The 22308-nt window shown below is 33.3% G+C and overlaps 1 protein-coding gene across 1 annotated transcript in view; it reads left to right on the top strand.

Annotated features, from left to right (window-relative positions):
• The window catches only part of CSMD3 (CUB and Sushi multiple domains 3), a 1056828-nt gene that overhangs the window by 797673 nt on the left and 236847 nt on the right, over positions 1 to 22308 (top strand). The window contains exons 28-30 of the mRNA XM_077163312.1: positions 7742 to 7933; positions 13651 to 13789; positions 17819 to 18006. Coding sequence (XP_077019427.1) covers positions 7742 to 7933; positions 13651 to 13789; positions 17819 to 18006 — 519 coding nt within the window. The remainder of the gene's footprint in view (positions 1 to 7741; positions 7934 to 13650; positions 13790 to 17818; positions 18007 to 22308) is intronic.

The raw sequence follows: 22308 nt of genomic DNA, 5'->3' as shown, positions 1-22308 counted from the left end.
ATTAAGAAAAAACTGCTAAGTATACAATTTTTTTTTTGTGGTGGTGGAATAAAAACAAAAGAAGTTTTGAAAAATACTTGGAAAGTAAAAATTTGTCATTGCAAATATGTTTCTAACTTATTATAATGCCCTATAGACATACCTATAGAGATAGCCATTTTGTTAGAAATAAATGCTAACATAGATGGTAGAATAAATAAATAGAGCAGAAAGTAGTAGGGTTAATGTCTTTGAAAGATTTCATCTATTTCTTGTGTCAGAAATTTTACTTGCTATGTTAGCATGTATTTCTAACAAAATGAGTATTTTATCTAGCTATTATAATAAGGTTTTATCTGGCTATTATAAATTTGTAATGGAATCAGTAGCATTCGAAAAATTTTATACACAGGTGAAACTGCAATCCTTTTACAATTTTTACTCATCAAATTCTGAAAACTAGTAGATTTTATATTTTTTGAAAATGTTTTAGATATGGTAAGTGGATGAGCCTATTAGATATCCAAGTAGAGAAATCAAATAGGCATTGGGGTAGAAGAGTCTGGAAGCAGAGAAGTTAAACTGGAGATACAAATTTAGGAGGCATCAGTCGTGGGTTTTGATGAAGTTGCCTAGGGAGAAGAGTATTAAGGATTAATTGCTGAGGTGCTCCAGCCATTAGTCATCAGTTTAAAAAGGCAGAGACAGTAAAAGATACAAAAAAGAAGCAATAAATGAGTCAGAAAGAAATCCAGAAGAGGCTGGTGTCATGAAAGCCAGGAAAAGAAAGTGTTTGACGAAGGAGGGAATGTGACAAATATTGCCAAAAGGTTTCTGAAAAACACAAAATTACCTTTGGATTTGGCAACTTGGATTTAATAAGGTCAGTTTAGCGAAATAAATGAAATGAAAAGCTGACAGTGAAACCAGAGACACTTGTGTAGATTTCTCCCTCTTAAGAGATATTTAGCATATTTACTATTAAAGAAAGCAGAGAAGTGGGAAAATAGATGGAAGAGAATGAGGGTATAAGGAAGGTTTTGTTTATTTATTTAAGATAGAAGATATTAGACCACATTTGTGGAAATGATACAGAACATGGCAGCATCTGCTGGTCTTTCTCTTCTCTTTAAGTTTTTTGTTAATTTCAGCTTCGTACACCAGAAAAACTGGTGGTTCAGGAAAGATGATGAAATTTTAGGAATCAATTCTTGAGAAAGAGAGAGTATTAAATACTCGGAGCACAAGAGCTAGGGTTAAACTTACATGGAGCAAAGGACCATTGCAAAGGCAGGGGGGATATGGGTGCAGATGCCAGTGGACTGCTAGATTTGTTAATAGGAAGATGAGGGTGGTCCCAATTTAGTGCTTCTCTTTTTTCAATGAACTGTAAGGAAAGTAATCAGATGAGAGATAGGGGAAGAAAAAGAGAATGAAGAAAACAATTCAAGGGAAAATGTCCTGGTATTATAATTACTTGTAATTATATCAAAATGATATCTGTGAACATTTTGCAGTAATTTCACAGATAATTGGGGAAATTTTAGTTCTATTCTTTCTGAAACTACAAATTGATGAGGTTTTTTCTTTTTGCTTTACTTTATGGTAAAAATATCAGCAACAAGGAAACTGCTTGTGTAATGAAGGATCATAAAATGTTCAATATTTTCTAACTTTCCATTTCAAAATAGGCCTAATACTTTGACTAATTCTTTCGTGAATAAACAACTTTCAAAGTTCCATTAGCAGGGTATGACTTTGCTCTATTATTTCTGGTAATGGAATAGTTTGCTAAAATAACATACTGTGGTGATTTAAAGATTTGCTCTTGAGTTCAAATCTCTCAACAATGAGCAAACACTTACCTTCTCTGAGGCTCATTTTTCCAATTTATAGAGTAGAGCTTATAATAATACTTCATGAAGATTCTATTTTATTTTAAGTGTGAAAGTTAGTCTTCAGCCCAATATTTCGCACACATAAATGCTCAGTAGAAAGGGAAACTTTTTTCCTATTCATCTCTATTCTTAGTTAATAACTCTTCCTCTTCATGTGGAAAAAGTATTCCTTTTTTTTTTAGATAAGAAATACCCTGTGGATAAGGCTATAATGTGAACAGTTATTTTTCATGAAAGTTAATTAATACATTTAATTAGCAGTGTTATAGATGTGTAGATTTTTTGGCCACCCTAATCAGTATGATAGATAGGTAGATAGTTGCTCTTCTGATTTTAAAATAACATTTAGAGATTAATAAAATGTATAAATTTCAATTTAAGCAATCATTGTGTTTTCTTACTATAGTCAACAATTGAAGCACATTTTTATAATAAAGACTCTCTAACTTTTCTTTAAGAAGGTCCCTTGGATATGGTCTCATTTCTGCATTCCCATGCTAACTGCCCTAAGTAACTGAGTGAAGATTAATAAGTTTTCAGCCACTTTAAGCCTCAATTTTCTCATTAGAAAACATCAATCAAAATATGTTGAAGTTTCTAGTGAGCTACTGAGATGCAGCTTATAGCAAATTATTTTAGATAAAATAAGTCCCTGATAAATATTAGGTATCATTAACATTATTAACCATTCACATATTCTTCTATTTTATGTAGATCTGCCATGTGACAATTATAATTTCTATTGAATAACCAGCTGGTATAAGGAGCACATCTACAGCTATTTAAAAGACTGGCCACTTGATAATTCCCAGTCTAGACTAAACACAAAATGTAATGGCCAGTCCAGTTCATTTGAGATGAAGAAATGAAGTCAGTCTCATATGTCAGTCTCATAAGGCTTTTTCTTTTTTTTTCTCATGGACAGGCACTGGGAATCAAACCCGGATCTCCAGCATGGCAGGCGAGAACTCTGCCACCAAGCCACTATCACACTGCCCCTCATAAGGCTTTTTAAGTGAAATCTGAGCTATAGTTAGATGTGATATGGATGTGATAGTATATAAGCCCACAATATTCACTTTCCAGAATATTCCTTTTCTTGTAATCATTACAGGAGAGTCAAGTTTATAAGACCCTTCTTTCTCGAGAAGATATAGCACAGCTCATTAAGCAGCTATTTATTTTGTTCAATGATTATATTTTCTATTTAATTAAAAAAAAAGAGGAATGATTGATGCCATAATTATCACAACTTTGTCTACCCAAACACAAGATATAACCAATATGGAACTCAAACTTTTAATCAGTAAAGAAAATAAGACATCAACATTCACACCAAGTAATTTTTCCTGTGTGTATTTCGCTAATTGCTTTTAGAGCTCAAGTAATTCCAAGAGAAAAATTTTTCTTTAGTCTTTCATTAAAACCCTAGCATTCTTTTTTGTACTTTAAAACTCAACTCCTAATTTTTTATTAATTGAGAAAAAAGGAACAGTGGGGGTTTACCACTTCTTTTCCTTCAAATCTATCAGGCCCAAACGCAAATGCATATTCTCACACATCTTTCAATTGTCATGTAAACACCTTCTTATTATAACTACTTGGTCCTTCTTCAAATCCTTAAGCACAGTAAATCCAAATAGTAGAGCAAATATATCTTTCACCCTCATGCTCAGCCAAGACCAGACTATACCAACTGCTTTTGTTTTAATATGTTTTCCTAATAGTGTTACACATTTGTTCCTTTACTAGCACATGGAAACCTCAAACAAACCAGAGTTTTCTCATATTCTTTCATATTATTGCTATGTTTCAGTTTAAAAGCTATAGCACATACGCACTCATGTAACATCTCTCCAATAAGAACATCCTAAGTGCAAGTCTTATATGATAGAACATCTCTCTCCATTTTCATATTGTCAAAACCGTTCATAGCTCAGTTTTGGTTGTGGTGAAAATCATCCCTGAGCAATTTAAGAAAAATTTAAAGACTGTGTTTATTATAATAAATGTTTTACAAAAGATCTCCATCCATAGTGGGAAATTATTATTGCCCATACATTGTGATGGGCATTACAGAACTTATTCACTTGGAAATTGGAACCAAGCACCTGTTTCCCCTTATATTCTCTAATATGGATGAGATTATTAATTCAATTAACCAAAAACAACTCTTTCAAAACAGCTGACATGGGGCAGCACAATGGTGGCTCAGTGGCAGAATTCTCGCCTGCCATGCCAGAGACCTGGGTTTGATTCTCGGAGCCTACCCATGCCAAAAATAAAAATGAAAATAAACAGCGGTGCAACGATGGCTCAGTGGCAGAATTCTCCATGCCTGCCATACCAGGAACCCAGGTTCTATTCCCAGTGCCTGCCCATGAAAAAATGAATAAATAAAATAAATGAAAAAAGATAACTAAGTAAATAAAAACAACTGACATGAATATAGGTTGAATAATTTTTAAAGTAGATTTGGATTTATGACAGTTTTCAGTTTTCTTATTTATTCATTTGTTCTCTATCTTAGCATAACTTTTTAATAGGTCATATTATCTTATTTAACTAAGAAGGGTAGAAATTGACCCTTGGACAATATAGTTAGAAGAGGACAATCCAGTGTAACATTTATAGGTTGGATTCTGAGATTAGACTAGAGTTCAAGTCTTGGTTCTGCACTCTGGTTTTGTAACACCGGGCAAGTTACTTAGCCTCCTAAGCTTGTGTTTCCTTGTGCCTAAAATGGTAAAAAGTGCACTTGACTCACAGGATTGTTATGAGAATTAAAGGAATTATATATGTAAAGTCTCTGGACTTTGCTCAGAAAAACTAGTTTGTCAGTAAAAGGAAACAAAATCTATAAAACTTCTGGTTGCTAACAGAACATCCTGGAATGTTAGAATGAGAGTCAAAAGGCATACAGATTTTACCTCATTTTACTGATTAGTTTGCAACCCTTTTAGATTTTGCTATTGTTATTGATTACACAGAGTAAACATACACAAATGTATGTTCATGATCACTTTATTTTTCTGCTTTGATGCAGTGTCAGGCTTAACACCCCACTAATGATTTTTGTCAGATTTAAAAATCTTTATGGTTTTCTTAATTCTGATACAACGTTGAGAGTTAAAATATTTCAATACTAGGATAGTGTGATGGTGACTCAGTGTCAGAGTTCTCACCTGCCCTGCCCGAGAACTGGGTTCAATTCTCCTGCCCATTGAACAGTGCCTGCCCATGAAAAACAAAAAAAAATTCAATACTATGTGCAAATTCTCTGATTTCTTTGTTACATCTGTGTATTTGATATATAGGCTGCAACAGATTTGCTGGATACATTAACAGACTGACAAACTGATGAAGCACTCTATCCCATCATTATGTATATCTATCTATCTTTATCCATTTCTCTATCTATCTACCTATCTACCTTTGCAAGTTTCAAGTTATTATGTACCCCCAGAAAAGCCATGTCCTTTAATCTTCATTCAATATTGCTGGGTGAGATATTTTTTTATTATTTCCATAGAGATGTGACACATCCAATTGTGGGTGTAAACTTTTTATTAGATGGTTTCCATGGAGATGTGTCTCAACCCATTTAAGGTGGGATTGCTTCCTGGAGCCCTCTAAGAGGGAACCATTTTGGAGAAAGCTTAGTGCCACAGAGTCCACATAGCCAGAAGTCTTTGAGATGAAGAAAGAAAATGCCCTTGGGAAAGACATTTGAAACAAGAAGCCAGAGAACTCAGTAGATGCCACCATGTGACTTTCCAGCTGACTGAGGTGTTTTGGACCCATTGGACCTTCTTGAATCAAAGTATCTCTCCTTGGATGTCTTAGTTTGGACATTTTCACAGCCTTAGAACTGTAAACTTGCAACTTAATAAATTCTCCTTTCTAAAAGCCATTCTCTTTCTGGTATATTGCCTTTCGACCGCTTTTACAAGCTAAAACATTATCTATCTATTTATCATTCAAGAATCTGTTTATTGGTACCTCCCCTAACCAAAACAATTTAAAGTCTGTTTAGTTCTACTTGTGTCTGCTCATTCTTTTTTGTATTCCCAGAATCTAGTACAATGTCTGTCATATGTTAAATTAGTAAGTGAATGAATGAGTGAACATCAATTATGTATCTGCAATCTAGCAATTTGAGTCATTACTTTGATATGTAACTTGAAATAAAAATTTGCACTAGTGCTGAATCCTACATTTATGAATATAGCTCATAGTAGCTTAGAATGGAAAATTTAATGGTGCCTTTGTTTTGATACTTAATCAGCATGTCCTTCAGGGTAAATCTATGTTCTATTAATTCCTAGTAATATCTTGTACCATTAACTTTATTAATTGGAGTTAACTCTGTTACTTAATGTCCCACATACTATTAAAAAAAGAAAAAAACAGAAGAAGAAGATTGCTCTCCTATAATCTCACGTTACTTTCCTCTTCTGTAATGATTTTTTCTAGTATTTTCTTCTAGGCAATTGCAGATTTGAATGCAATCGTTTAAGAACTAATACAGAGAGATCCTGTACACACTTCACCCAATTTCCCCAAATGATAACATCTTGCATAAATGTTATATAAAATTGATACAATTCACCAACCTTATTCAGATTTCATCAACTTTACATGTACTCTATTTTATATGTGTGTTTATTTAGTTCTATGTAGCTTCATGTGATCCTCACCACAGTCAAGATGCAGAAGAGTATCTTATGTCACAAGGCGCTCTCATGCTGCTCTTTGTTATAGCTTACCTTATGTATGCCCAACCCCTGACAACCACTATTGGTTCTCCAACCCTACAATTTTGTCACTTCAGCAATATTATATAAGTGATATCAAATAGGGTGTAATCTTTTGAGATTGGCTTATTTTTTCACTCAGCATAATTCCTTTGAGATCCACCCAAATTGTTGGGTTTATCAATTGTCCCTTTTTATTACTGCATGGTATTTCATTGTATGGATTGTTCAATTATTCACCTGTTGAAAGACATTTGGGTAGTTCCTTGAATCAAAATACTTTGAATCAAGGTAGTTCCTTGAATCAAGATATATTGATTCAGTAGTTTTTGGCTATTGCAAATAAAGCTGAAACAAATATTCATGTACAGGTTTGTATGTGAATCTAAGCTTTTATTTCTCTGGAATAAATGACTAAGAGTGCAATTGCTGGGTTGTATGGTAAGGACATTTTATAAGAAACTGCTGTATTTCTTTCCAGAGTGGATGTGCCATTTTATATTTCTATCAGCAATATGAGTTGTTTAATTTCTCTACATTTTTACCCCAATTTTCTGTTATCACTATTTTTCACTTTAGCCATTCTGATAGATATATAGTGATATCTAGTGGTTTAATTTGTATTATCCTAATAACTAACAATGTTGAACATCTTTTCCTGTGTTTATTTGACATCTGATAATCCTCTTCATTGAAATATTTTTGGTTCCTTTTGTAATTGAGTATTTGAGAGTACTTCATATATACTAGAAGTAAATCACTCATGAGATAAGTCATTTGCAAATATTTTCTCCCAGGTCATAGGTTTGTTTTTGTGATCTTCACAAGGTCTTTCACAGATTGTCTAATGATTTTGAGTTAGCCTAATATTTATCTTCTAAGATGTTTTGCCCTTTCTTGAAACAAGTCAGCCAATGAATTATTTACTCAATAACAAATAAAAAGTATTTATTGTACAGCTATTTAAAATTTGACCCAAGTACTTTTTAAGTATATTGTCTAAAGAGCACATAAATTTGTGGAAGGTTCTAACTTTTTATTTCATACTTTGTAACTTTGAAAATGATATTGGTAGCATTGAAACTAAGATTTTATTTCTTTTGATAGGTTCTGTTGCCACTGCCTGCCGTGACCCAGGGGTTCCCATGAATGGGACTCGAAATGGAGATGGAAGAGAACCTGGGGACACTGTTGTTTTTCAGTGTGACCCAGGGTATGAGCTTCAAGGAGAGGAAAGAATAACCTGCATTCAGGTAGAAAATCGATACTTCTGGCAGCCCAGCCCACCAGTCTGTATAGGTATGAATTAAAGAAAATTAAAATTTCATATAAATATAAAACAGTATTTAAAAACTGGTACCATTGTTATTAATTAAGAACCATAATAAGTTCTATATAGGGTCTAAGATTGTAGAAGTCTGTGAAACTCTTGAAAATGTACAAAATTCTGAGTGATCATTTATTTTTCCCCTGGAGAGAGCCAATTCCCCTGGAGAGAGCCAATTCATTAGATTCTTAATATGTCTGAGATATGCAAAAAGTTGAGTCACGATTGAAAAATCTTGACCTCCCTTAACCCCTATATAAATGTAGTTATCCACTGTTTTTTAAAAATATAAAGTATATTCAGACTTTGCGTTTAAAATTGGCCATAAGTATCTTGCCTCTAAAATGGTTATTTCTTTTAATAAAGAAAATTTTATTGGAACCTATCAGAGTTTCAAAGGTATGACTTTCCATTCAATTCATGTATTCCAAAAGAATATTAGTTTTTATTTTGGTGATCTAAGAAGTTTCAGGAGCTTGATTCCTATTTCCAATTGTCTGCCTTTTGTTTCCATGCTCTGCTCTTGAATTGCTAAGTGAGACACTTGAAAATTTAGTGTTTAAAGTTTAAACTTTAAGGGCATAGCTTGAGCCAGTTCAGATTTTAAAATATCTTCCTTTATTCCTTTTTGTTTCCTATTTATATCTGTATTGGTTTTCATGCAGTACTGCAAGATTCCAAATCTTCAAACATAAATTTATTTACATTTACCAGAACAGCACCTATAAAAGCAATTAAAAATGTCTTTGTTAAGAAACATTTTTGAAGAAATAAAGACTTCATTTGTTTTCTTACTACCCAGTTAATGTAAAATTTTTCAGTGAAATTAAAATGCCAAATTCCTAATTAATTGGAATTTGTACATCTGGTAAAGAGAATCTTTGTATAAAGAGGAAATGATAACATATCACAGACTTATTCCAGAACTTCTTCCTTTGTTGTGAATTTTAGTCTTGGTTACAAGGCATTGAGGGTTAGAATTATCAGAAGGATTATGTTATTTCAAATGTTCTTATGTTTAGAATCATAAAGTCTTGAGTTTTTTATTAAAATTCTGGAACAGACTAAAATGCAAAATGCAAAAGATTGTTGTACAGTTTATGGTGCTGTTTTTGGTAAGAAAAGATAGCTTGAAAAGCATTAGCGCCTCTCTGAGGAAGAAAATATCTCCCCCACCCCACCCCCCCCACACACACAAAAAAGGTCTGAAATATTCTAAGGTTGCAGAAAGATTGACCTTGGAAACTGATAAGAAATAACTCCATGATTGGAAATACAATGCCAAAGATTAAACCCTGAACTTTTTAGAAACTCCATAAGCTTATGTCTCAGGTCTTGGAGATAGGGCATTTTGCTTGCATGTAGAAGTGTTCAGCCTTATAGCATATTCCAAACAGAAGGGCATCATTTTTAGCAGTTAATAGAATTCATCTCCAACAAAATTGGCAGTGTGAAGATTACTTTGACATTGCCAGAAGGAAAGTAGCAGCAGTGTATATGTAGGTAAATAACAAAGACATTAGCTTGTGTGGGCTGCTGAGAAAGAGAGTAGTCACAACTAAAATTAAATTGCAAAAAAAATTAAAGGAATGATGAAATAATTGATGCTCCTGTAGCTGCTGCATAAGAAACACTCAGAGCAAATAATGTCCCAACTCCATGAAATCTAACTGGAAATTTAATTCATTAATCTACTTGACTTAAAGAGAATCATATTTTGGATGTTCTATGTTTACTGCCATAAATATAAAAATGTGTTTCCGAAACACCCTTTAAAGTTTAATATATTGAAGTTAAACAGGTTTTCCTTTACTCACTGAATGTTGGGGATATACAAACGTCAATAATGCCTCTGATTGTGTCACTGGCTTTTTGATTTTCAGAATCAACTAGCTTTAAAATATATTGTGAAAACCTTGTTAAATAATAAAAGTAATAGAATCAGAATAATTCTTAAGAATTCTATGCTCAGATAATAGTACAATCATAGAAAATATCCAGTGAAATACTTAAACAGTTAAGTATCTATTTCAGTAAAACTGTATTTAAGATATATATATAAAATAGGTTTCCCTGCATCTCTTGTGACGGGTTTTACATATATATATAATAGATGTGTATACAATTTCTGACAACAAAAAAGATCTGTGTTCTCTGTAAAAAATCAGGAAAATAGAAGCAAATTGGTTTCCCCCACCCCTCATCCCCAAACTATATATAATCCCATCACCTTAACATCTGAGAAAAGCCGCTAAAAACATTTTGCTGTCTAGTATTCCTGTTTTTTTCATAGCTACATTTAATATGAAAATCAAGTATTAAAAAGAAAATGAGAATATTTTTCTTTAGTTCAAATGATTTTAAAAGCCTCTCAAACTATACTACTAGATTTTTTCAAAACTCTTGGCTACAAATTAGATTGCAGTTTCATCCATACAGTCAGCACTACCTTCATAATACAGAGACCCTGGCAATTCAACCAGTATTTATGGATGTTGAAGTATGTGCTGAATCAAGGAATAAAAATAACATGTAAGACATGGTCTTATGGGCTAGTGGAGAATTTAGACACATGAATGGAGTATATAAATAAACTATGAAATAAAAATGATGGAGATAGACAAATGTTACTATGTATACCAAAGTGGACTGGGGAGAGCTGAAGCACACCCAGCTGTGGGATGTTGAGGAAAACTTCCTAGAAGAAGTGATGATTCTTAAAGCATGAGTGAGTTATATAAACGTAGAAGGGAAAAGGCATTTTAGGAAGAGGGGAATGCATAAGTACAGGCATGGAAGCACTAGGAGCTATAAGCAATTTGTTAGTATTTGAGTGTAAATTGTGTGCCTAGAGTATGGTTGATGAAATTGGAAAGGTAGGGAGAGATCAGGTCTGTAGTGGACTTTGGATATCATCTTTTAGGCAATATGAAGCTACTGCAGAGTTTTGATCATGGGCAAAGTATGGTTAGATGCTTTCAGTAGGCAATATGAATTGAAGAATACTAGATTACATTGGAGGCATGGAAACAGGAAGCCATTGCATTAATTTTGGAGGCAGATAAAAGTCAGATCTAGAAATAGGAGAGAAGGGGTAGGTTGAAAAATATTTATAAGGTAGACTCTTTGTAACTCTTTTTGATAGAATGGATACCAGGGTGTGGTAAAATAAAGGGAAGACTTTTAGGACTCTAACTCGGGAATAAAGGTTGATGATAGTGCTAATCAAACAGTTTAAAAATGCAAAAGAAAAAGCCAATTCAAGTTGAGGTTTGGGTGTTTTGGATATGCTGTGCTTGAGGCACCTGTAGACTTACCAGGTAGTGATAGCCGGTAGGCACTTGGGCATGTTTTTTAGAAGTCAGCAGAAAAAGCTGAAGGAGATAGGAAAAGGAGTTATCAGTATTAAAATGGATGATAAAGTCATAAATTTGGATATGGTCAACAAGGAAGAATATAAAGAGTAAAAATTAGAGAGGATTAGGTAAGGAACTCAAGAGAAAGCAAAAATTGTAAGATTAAGTGAAGGAAGAAGTACTTGTCAATGAAACTGAAGTCTGTCCAAAGACACTAGGAGAAAATTAGAAGTGGAGCTCCAGAAACAAGGAGTATGAATTTGGGGTGAAGTCAACAGTTAAGAACAATAATGCACATGAAGAGAGAGAATGGGCAGAAGAGTATCCATTATATTTGACAATACAAAAGTTATTTGGGGAGGAGGTACAAACTGTTTTTATTAAGGGTAAGGGTCTTGATGGAGATAGCAATGGTTCTGGAGGGAATGAGAGATGAGCAGGGCAAAATATAAACATCTGGAGTCCCTAAGCACTAAAAAAATTATGGTTTTTCTAAATGTAATTAAAAATATAAATTTTTCTAAACCATAAAATGTTTTCCCATGATGAATACTTTGTTGTTTTTCTTGGACATACAAAACAAGAAATTATTAACTTTTTCTTTATGTTGTTTGCTAATCACCTTAGTTTGCATATAGGTGAGTAAGATATATAAATTGAAGAAAGAGAAACAACAAGATTAGACTTTCTTTAAAATGGCTTAATTGAAAGAAGGTAAAAGGAGATAGGTATAGGGAATTTTGTTTTATTTTTAGGATGAAAAGAGACATGTCTGTGGACTAAGAGGAAGAAGCCAGAGAGAATGAAGTAGATATTTAATTGAACAAAATTCAGGAATAAGGAGAGATCTTATGTGACTAGACTGAGGGTGTTGATCTTGATTAATGGAAGTGACACATTATCCCCTGATTGTAGAGAGAAATATTTAGGAGATGAAGGAAGTTTGGAGGGGGAAGAGTGCAGAAAATTGAGTAGTCATGTCTAATCCCTCGATAATATACCAGAAAAATGTATAGCTGATGGGAAAGCAGTGGGAATAAATTTAGTCTGAGTAACTGAATACTCTCAATACAGTAGAAATCGAAGCCATTCTCTGATAGTGACTTGAGACAAGAGTAAAGAGGGTCAGGTGCATCCTCTTTAATTTAAATGAACATCCCTATAATTTAAATGACAAAACCTACTGAGTTATAAGTGATGGTTTTGCATATGTAAAGTCAGGCAAAGAAGAGAGATATTGAAGGTTTGCCAGAACAAACTTCTACTTTCAAACCAGTTTTATGCTCTCAAAAGAATCTAGTATGCCTTATATCTGAGTAGAAAAATTTATCTGAGAAAACTACACTTTCAAAACCCAAATAGAATAAGGATGTTGAAGTGGTGATTGTGTATAGGAGACACCATGATATCACGAGAATATAATCGTTCTCTCTCATATGTATATGTATGTATGTATGTGTGTGTGTGTGTGTGTATATATATATATAATGTAATCCTCAGTTTCCCACCTTGTGACCAGGGAACTTTATATCTTCATTTCTCTATTTTTCTATAAGCTGCTAATTCTATGTAATAAATTATTTTCTGAAAATAAACTGTGTGTAACAGACTTCAGCAATAATCCCCCAAAGAATCTATTCTCTGAATTTCACTGATGACTTTTTGACAGAAACCTTTGGAGGTATAATAAAAACTATAGTAACTGCCTATTTTCATCAACAAATGAGGCAACTAGAATTCAGGAATGTCCTAACACTCAGTATAAGAATATTTTATTGTAAGGTGCTCTAGGTTCTCAGATAATTATCCATTCCCACTCATTAACTATTATCAAAGCCTCTTTCTCCATAAATACCATGAACGATACCAGGGAAGATGTGAAAATGGCTCAAATATCTGATATGCTATTGCTCCAGTTATTATAAAGGTTTGGTCTTGTTTCTAATTTTTCTTATAACCTTCGTTTTTTTCCAGTGACCATGTGGAAACTGTCTTTGCCCTGCTCTATTGCTAATTTTTATTTTCCATGAAACAAAGTAGTGATAGAAAGGGAGAAAAAGCATATATGCAATTTTTTCTTATCTTTTGAAGCTAGTAGAGCAGCTAATTCTATGTATGCATAAATGTATGTATGTATGTATGTGTGCATATATCTAGCCTGATGGCTATTTTAATGTTCTGTCTTGAAAGACAATACAGTATCCAAATATCCAATATAAAAAGTCATGCCTGTACAAAATTTCATTTACCCTTTTAAAGAAATGTTTTCATAAATAGTAATAACAAATAAATTCTGTTAATCACTTAAGGGCTTTTGTTTATTAAAATTACAGCACCCTGTGGAGGCAATTTAACAGGATCGTCAGGCTTTATTCTTTCACCAAATTTCCCTCATCCATATCCCCACAGCAGGGACTGTGACTGGACCATCACAGTCAACACAGATTATGTTATCTCCCTGGCATTTATCAGGTGAGTTCCTACATATTTCTACACTTGAAAAATCTTTCTGGTCATTTTGCTCTACCATTTGCACTAGATAAAGTTTTATTTCTAACCATGGAATTTTTATTATTTTTATGAGTCCCATTACTAATACTTTGCAAATGTGCAGAGTTCAACAGTTTACAGAGCCTTGAATTGTAGTATAGATGCTGTACTAGTTAAGTTCTGGTGTCAATTTGGCCAGGTAATAGTGCCCAGTTCTGTTGCTGTGGACTTAAATCATTAGCATGTGAAATGGTGAAATTCATCTATGGCTGACTACATCTGGGTCAGCTAAGGGGAGTACCTTCTACAATGAGTGACATTTAATTTAATTAGCAGGAAGCTTAAAAGCGAGAGGACAGAGGAGAGCTCAGCACAGTTCATCACAGCTCGGTGCAACTCAGTGCAGCTCAGCCCAGGTCAGCTCTGAGCTCTGAGCAGACACAGACCCAGATGTTTGGAGATGCAGGAAGGAATTGTCCTGGCGAAAGCCATTTGAACCCAAAAGCAGGGAGGGGAGCCCAGCAGACATCCACTATGTGTGCCTTCCCATGTGACAGAGAAACCCAGAAGAAAGCCAGCTGTTTCCTTTCCAAGGAGCTTTAAATTTGTAACTAAATAAATCCCCTAAAGCCGGTCTATCTCTGGTGTATTGCATTCTGGCTGCCTTAGCAAGCTAAAACAGATGCCAAAGCAGTTCTGAAAGGAACTGGATGAGCATTTTCACCACATTGTGGCCCAGGGGAAGCAGGTTGAGGGTCAAGTGATTGATTGACTTATGGAGGTTTTTTCTATACATAATTCTTCCTACCGCCCAATACTTAACATCACTGCTTCAAAAAATTCAGTTTTCCCTAAACTCCAAGATTAAAAGAGCAATTCTGCATGATGGCTCATAATGGAGCCTTACATTGTTTAGTAATGTAAATTGCAAGTTTAGCTTAGTTCCTAAGTGTTGTAGGTTGCATTTTCCTAGGTGGCAAAGAGGGCAGCTGGGTTTGAACCTTAGCTCTACTGCTGTCATCTGTGCTATATTGGTTAAGTTCTTTGTTTAAATGAGCCTCCTTTTCTTCACATGGATCCAATACTCAGTATCATGAAATCTTGGTTTAACTCTTTCCTTTCAGATTTCAGTGGATGTGTTAGGTGTCAATAACTCAATGAGTTACTAAATAGAAATTTTCCTAAACTTTGGGTCCAAAATATGCGTTTACATCAACCCAAAACACTGAAATCTTCCTTCTGCCACAGTGGGATAAAGCTGCTTGGTATTTGTGTAAAAATATTCATCTTAAATATGCAATATTTTCTAAAATACTGAAACAATTAAAAAGAAGTAAAGTTGACTTGAACTCATGAAAAACTGGCAAAAGTGTATTGGGATTGTTATTATCATTTGTAAAGATGTATTGTTAATAGTAATAACAAAACAACAACAAAAAATGCTTTTTATGTGCCAGCTCCCAATAATAAGAATATCATGTGTCCTTCATTTTTCATAGCAACTTCCTGAGGTACAAACTATTAGTACCCCTTTTTTAGAGTTGAAAAAATAGCAGTACAGATATTTGAATTATCAAGATTTAAAATACAGGGCTCAGTTTACTTATACAATTATTCTGATTTTTAATGGATGGTAGAAGGTTGTATTACAGGAAGTATGTGAGCTGAATTTGATTTCCAGCTCTGGCATTTATTATATAACCTTTGGAAGGCCCTGATTTTTCAGGGCTTTAATGTACTCATTGATAAAATTAAAATCATAATTCCCTTCTTAAACCATGGGATTATTGGCAAGATCAAATTAATAATTATGAAAATGACTTTTAAATATAATGTACTATTAGAATGCACTGTCCTTCTAGTTTTGGGGGAAAGCAGTCATTAGAACTAAGATTCTAAAATTCCCTGGCAAGATTTTGGCTTCATTTGTATTTTCAAAGATGATGCAAATCAGTATTTTAAAATATTTATTTAAGCCTAAACCCAAAATTAAAAAGTAATATACTGTAGCCCACAGTTAAATAGAATTTTACCCTTCCAAGAATAATAAAAAATATTATATTAATATTATTTACAAAGCACCTTTTTTCTAGTGATCCTTCCAACAGTGAAATTGGTAAGAAATTTTAATTGTCTTTAAATATTAATGTTGGAAAAACTGAAGTTCAGAAAAGTTGTTTTACATTCTTACACTACTTAAAGCAGTTACTATGAAATGGGTTGTCTTTAAACAATGGGAATATATTAGGTTACAGTTTTGACACTGAGAAAAATGTTGAAATCAAGGCATCATCAAGGTGATGCTTTCTTCCCAAAGACTGGTTGTGGTGATCCTTGACTCCTCTGTCACATAGTGGATGTCTGCTGTTCTCTCCCTTCACTTCCCGGTTTAATTGCTTTCAGCTTCTTGCTTCCCTGGCTCTCTCTTTCATTATCTGAATGTTATTCTCTTATAAAGGACTGCAGTAAGGGGATTAAGACCCATACTAAATGAGGTGGGTCACACCTTACCTGAAGTAGCCACATCAAAAGATTCTACTTACTTTGTTCCCTCACCCACAGGAATGAATGAACTTTTCTGGGGTTCATACAGTTCCAAAACCCCACAGAAGTTGTCTTTTGTCATAGAACATAGTGAATAATGAAACTAAGTCTAATCTTTTAATTTCTGCTGTTATACCCATGATTCCCAAATTTAAGCCTCAGAAACAGTGTAAGATTTTTAAGAGTAATTAATGGAATTCATTCAAACACATACAATAAAGGGGTAGTATCCCAATTTTTCTGTGGTCTCCCAATTTTCTTGTATAAGAAAAGGCTGGGAATCTCTCCATTATCCCGATCTTTTTTCCTCACCATTTCAATAAAAATAAACTAAGTGGTTGGATTCTCCTCCCTTGTAAATGCATTTGTTAAGGATTAGAATTGATGTGAGGACTTAGGATTTATGTCTATAGATTTGGAAATAATGTCTCTTACTTAACTAATTTCTTGTTTAGATGCAAAGATGATAAAACTTGACAAAATAGTTTCTCCACTGATGGGTGTTTAGCAATGACAAACTTTACTGATACCATTTTATATCACAAGCTTGTTGACTTTTCTTAACGTCTTTAATGAGTCTAAACTTTTCTCTGTGTCCTACTAACATGGTATGAATTAAGTGATATACAGACAAGTTGATTGCATTGTACCTGCCTTCCGAAACTATGGATCCTATAATAGGTATAGGAAAATTCTCATACTTTTGAAGGTCATTTAGACAAATTTATTATGCAAATTTTGCAATATTTAAAATATTTATTTGAGTTATTAACATGCTAAAGTGTCCCCATCACACATGCTCTCATTTTTACAATCAGTGTATTGGTTTGACATCCTTTACGTTAAGTTCTAAAAGAAGGAAATTTTCTTCTTAAATTTTCTTCTTTCAGGAAAAAGAATATCTAATACAAAGTGCTGTGCTTTTTTGAGTAATTAAAATGCAAATTTATATTTCAACATATTTGAATGTGAGTTGAATTTTAAAACAGCAAAAACATTCATGAATTTGAAAGTTTAAGGAAAATAATACCACTGAGAAAGAAAAACTAGTTTACATTTCATGATGTAAAATATCTGGATGAAAAATTTTAAAAGTTGGATATTGTTCTCCATATTTTACTAGTACCTGATCCTACTGGTACCTAATCCAAAATGCTAAGCTCTTTCAACTAACCTCTATGTCTTAAAATCATTTGTATGTTGCATAACTCCAACTGAGAAATATTTGAAAATATCATGACATCTTATTTTTCTGTTTTCCCACTACTTTGATATTCATATTCACTATGTTGTTGTTAAACAAATTTTCAAATAAGCTAATTTTGATTGGGCCTGTTGTTATTTTTAAAAATATTTACTGAATTAATATGCATTTATATGAGTATTATGATTTATAACCTCTAATAAGCTTCCTACATTCTTCTCTCTCTCTCTCCCTTCCTCCCAATACCCTTTTTCTCCTTTTAGTTTTAGCATAGAACCTAACTATGACTTCCTCTATATATATGATGGACCAGACAGTAATAGCCCACTGATTGGAAGTTTTCAAGACAGCAAGTTACCAGAAAGAATAGAAAGCAGCTCAAATACTATGCATTTGGCCTTTCGGAGTGATGGGTCTGTTAGTTACACTGGATTTCATTTAGAATACAAAGGTAAATGTGAATATTTGATTTTAGCATCATGATGTAAATTGTCATTTTATGAGAAAAATAATTTTGTCTTGGCCATTATCAGTGGTTAGTTTATATGTGCAATTTTTTTAAATGCAGATTACCTGCAATTCATTTCATAAAAGGACTCTCACTATGGTGAGAAGGAAATAGACATTTCTCTAATTTCAACCAAATAAAAAATATCAGGCAACAAATTAGCAATTAGTATACAGCAGGAGTTGACCGACCACAAAACATTAAAAAAAAAAAAAAAAAAAAAAAAACTCATGTTTTCTAAGTTGTAATTTCATTCAAGTACTTTTATCCAGAGACAACTCTCAATAATAGGAACACAGATCCAAAAATGATATTTAAATAAGTCAATATTCAGAATAGGGAAAGCAAAATGTAATGATAATTATAATGCTTCAGAATGTTTCTTCAAATACTTAAATGAATATTTGAATCTCTGTGGGTTTATATGTGTATATTTTCTAAAGTTTTATATTCAAGTCCAAAAGGAACAAATGTGCATCTTTTAAAAAAATATTTTTTGAGAAATCTTTACACACAAACAGTCCATACAAGTCTACAATCAACGGCTCACAATATCATCTTATAGTTGTATGTTCACCACCATGATCATTTTTAGAACATTTGCATCACTCCAGAAAAAGAAATAAAAAGAAAAAAGAGAAAAACTCATACATCCTATACCCCTTATTGTTAGGCCAACCCCCCTCCTGCCCCAACCGTAACTTCCAGGAGGCCCCTTGCAATACTATATCTGCCCCAGCCTACAGAGCAGTCTCAAGAGTGACCTTGCATCCCTCTCTGGCAGCAATAGCTCTCCTTATCCAACATCCCCCCTTGAGCAGTTACAGCCAATGAAGCTAGACAATGAAAATCCACCTCCCTTTCCCTATTTTCCCGCCATCCATCCTATATAAGCCATACCCCTTCCCCTGCTCAGTACTGTTGCCATCTTAAGGCAGCCCACCTATGCATAACCTCACAATAAAACTCCTTTAATGAAGTTTGAAGTTGCATTTCCTCTCCTCCCAGTTGAAAACCTACCACTTACTCCATCCTCTCATTGACCACTAGTATTTCAGTCTACCCAATTTTTTCATCCTTTATCTCCCCACATTATTTATTTATTTCCATCCTTATTTTTTTTTACTTATCTGTCCATACCCTGGATAAAAAGAACATCAGACATAAGGTTTTCACAATCACAGTCACATTGTAAAATCTGTATCATTACAGTCATCTTCAAGAATCAAGGCTACTAGAACACAGCACAGCAGTTTCAGGTACTTCCCTCTAGCCACTCCAATACACCATAAACTAAAATGGGATATCTATAAATAATGCACAAGAATAATTTCCAGGATAACCTCTCAATTCTGTTTAAAATCTATCAGCCGCTGAAACTTTGTCTTAACAAATTCACATCTTAGCAATTTAAATTTAAAATGCATTTTTCTATAATTGATTCCTGAAAACACAGGCTGATAGTTCATCTCAAGTTATCAACTGAGATCTAAAAGTACATACTTGGGATTTCTTACTTATCATCTCTATTTTTTATTACAAAAATATTTTCAGTTAATGAAATTTGAATAATAAAACAAATTTCAAGGCATCCACCACCCAATTTGTCAAAGCTCACTATTGTGCCATATTTGTTTTAGATTTCATTAATCTTGTTTTAAGAAATAAAGCATTGCACATGTGATTGAAACTCCTCTTGTGTTGGCGGTGTGAGCTGGGATTCACAAGTAGTCTTCAGGGCTATCACAAGTAGTCATGATAAATTCCAGAACTTCATATGACAAGGTTTAAGGAATGCTTTATCGGTGAAAGAGAAAACTCACTAGGTGAGACTGAGTAAGATACAGAAGCTTGGAGTCTTCCAATACCCTCTCAAATGCACACCAGTTCCAGGATATATGTTGAACATGGACAGAGTAGATTTCATTCTAGAAGAAAGATCCAGCTTCCCATGAGTCTCCCATTCTACAAGACAAAATATGAAAGTAGCCTTGTCAGTAGGAGAATACACAGACTGCTTAGAACAAAGGGGTGTGGAGTTGAGGTGCCAGCTATTTATAGGAGTTGTCTGGCAATGACATCCACTCGGCACTTGGGGTAGCTTAGACGTTGGGACTGTGAATTCGGTAGCTGCTAGTCTAATAGGCAGTTGCACTTGAGCACAACATTTCTAGTTGGGTATCCAAGCAACCAAGAGTGAGCAATCAACGTCCTTTTCAGATAGCCCTGCCCTTTTTGTGATAGTACCTATCATAATCCTAAATTTAGTGCTTATTTTTCCATACATGTATGCTTGTACATATTTTAAATATTTTCCATCATTTTCATATCCTTCATTCTATTTTCTCACAAGTTTTACATTTCAATCGTGTATATAATGTTCTGAAAGTTAATTTCTCCCTTTACATTCTTTGAAATTTATCAGTCAAATTTGTAGTTTTAATCTATTGACTTTAATTTTTTTTATATCTCATCATATGACTGTATCACAGTTAATTTATAAATTTTTTTGTTGAGATAAATTAGGTTGTTCCAGTTTTTCACAGCCAGGAATGAATGGTGATAATATATACATTGTTTTGCATGCCTTCTTGACTACATCTCTCAAAACCATGAATCTCTTAGAATCTCTCAAAACCACGAATATACCTGGGAATGGAATAACTGGGTCAATAGGTTCAAATCTTGCCAGTCTAGCTCCATATTGCCAAGTTATTTCCCAAAGAGTTTGAACAAATTTTTACTCTCAGAAACTCACCATTTTTGAATAACCAGTACTCTTTTCAGACTGAAAAGCTACCAAGCTTATGAATATTAAATATGCTCTCATTGTAATGTTTATTGCCTTTTCCCTAATTGCTATTAAGTTGAACATTTTTCCCTTTTTTTGCACATTAAAGTTTGCTTTTTGTTAATTGTATATTCCTATCATTGCACATTTTCTAATTAGTTCCTTCTTTCTTACTTACTAAGCATAGGAAAACTTTACATGTTGTATATATTGTTCTTTTATCTTTTATCTATGTTGTAATAGAGATCTTACTCCTATCTTTGGCAAATTACTTCACTTTATTTCTGGTTTCTTTTACTGTACAAAGGTTTTAAAAATCAGTATCTGGTTTCTTTTGTTGTACAAATGTTTTAAAATCAATATCTTAAATATGTAATCTTTCCTATTCTTTATGATCCATGCTTTTTACATCTTGTTTACAAAATCTTTCCATATTATGAGGTTATTAAGACATTTTGCTTTTCACCTTTGAATCTTTTATGTATTTGGAGTTTACCTTTATGTAAGCTAAGAACTTAATTTCATTCTTTCCATGTGGATAATTAATTGCCCTAGCACCATATACTATCTGGTAATGCTACTGCTGTCAGTACCAAGTTTCTACATATCTGTTTCTGAATTCACTGTTCTGTTCTTTTGGCTTATGTTTCTATCTTCAGGCCAAGTCTTCTTTGAATGTAACTACTATAACTTTACATTATTAAGTCATGATGTCAGGGAAGATGAGTGCACCACTTTATTCTTCCTCAAAATTATCTTGATATCCCTTAACCCTCTGCACTTTCATTTAGATTTTAGAAATCAGCTTCTTTCTCTTGTTAGGATTTGATTGGAACTTCTTTGGATTTATAAATTATTTGAGAATAAATTGGAATATTTCTGATAGTTCCCATCTATTAATTTGGCATAGCTCCTAATTTATTCATGTCTTATTCACGGTCTCTCAAAAAAGTTTTATAATTTTCTTTGTAAGTTTCTCATCTTGGTCTTGGATCCCTAATAAATTATTTTTAATTGTGCCTTTTTATAATTAGATTTTCTAATTGTTACTAATGATAAAGCCTTACAGATTTTTGTAAATTCCTAGTATTGACACAAATTTGCTTAATCCTATAATTAGTTATAATTTTTCTGTAGAATCTTTTGGACTGTCTGTGTAGATAATAATGTCTATAGTGACATTTCTGGGTTTTTTTTCTAATCTTTCATTATTTTTCTTGCCTTAATGCTCTGTGTAGAAACTTCAGTACCATGTCAAGTATAAGCAGTGATAGTCATTATCCTGGTTTCGTTGTTGATATTAAAGGAGATGCATCTAATATTCCATCCTTAAAAGTGATGTGTATTATTGTCTGGGAGAAATGTTAATAAGGAACAACAATTTTTAGTTGATACTGTTTTCCAGGCACGTTTCAAAGTAATTCATATATGAAATAATTTACTTCTACAAGTGA

Source organism: Tamandua tetradactyla, chromosome 6 (assembly GCF_023851605.1).
Source record: "Tamandua tetradactyla isolate mTamTet1 chromosome 6, mTamTet1.pri, whole genome shotgun sequence".
Lineage (NCBI taxonomy): Eukaryota > Metazoa > Chordata > Mammalia > Pilosa > Myrmecophagidae > Tamandua > Tamandua tetradactyla.
This window is presented reverse-complemented; position numbering and strand designations above follow the sequence as displayed.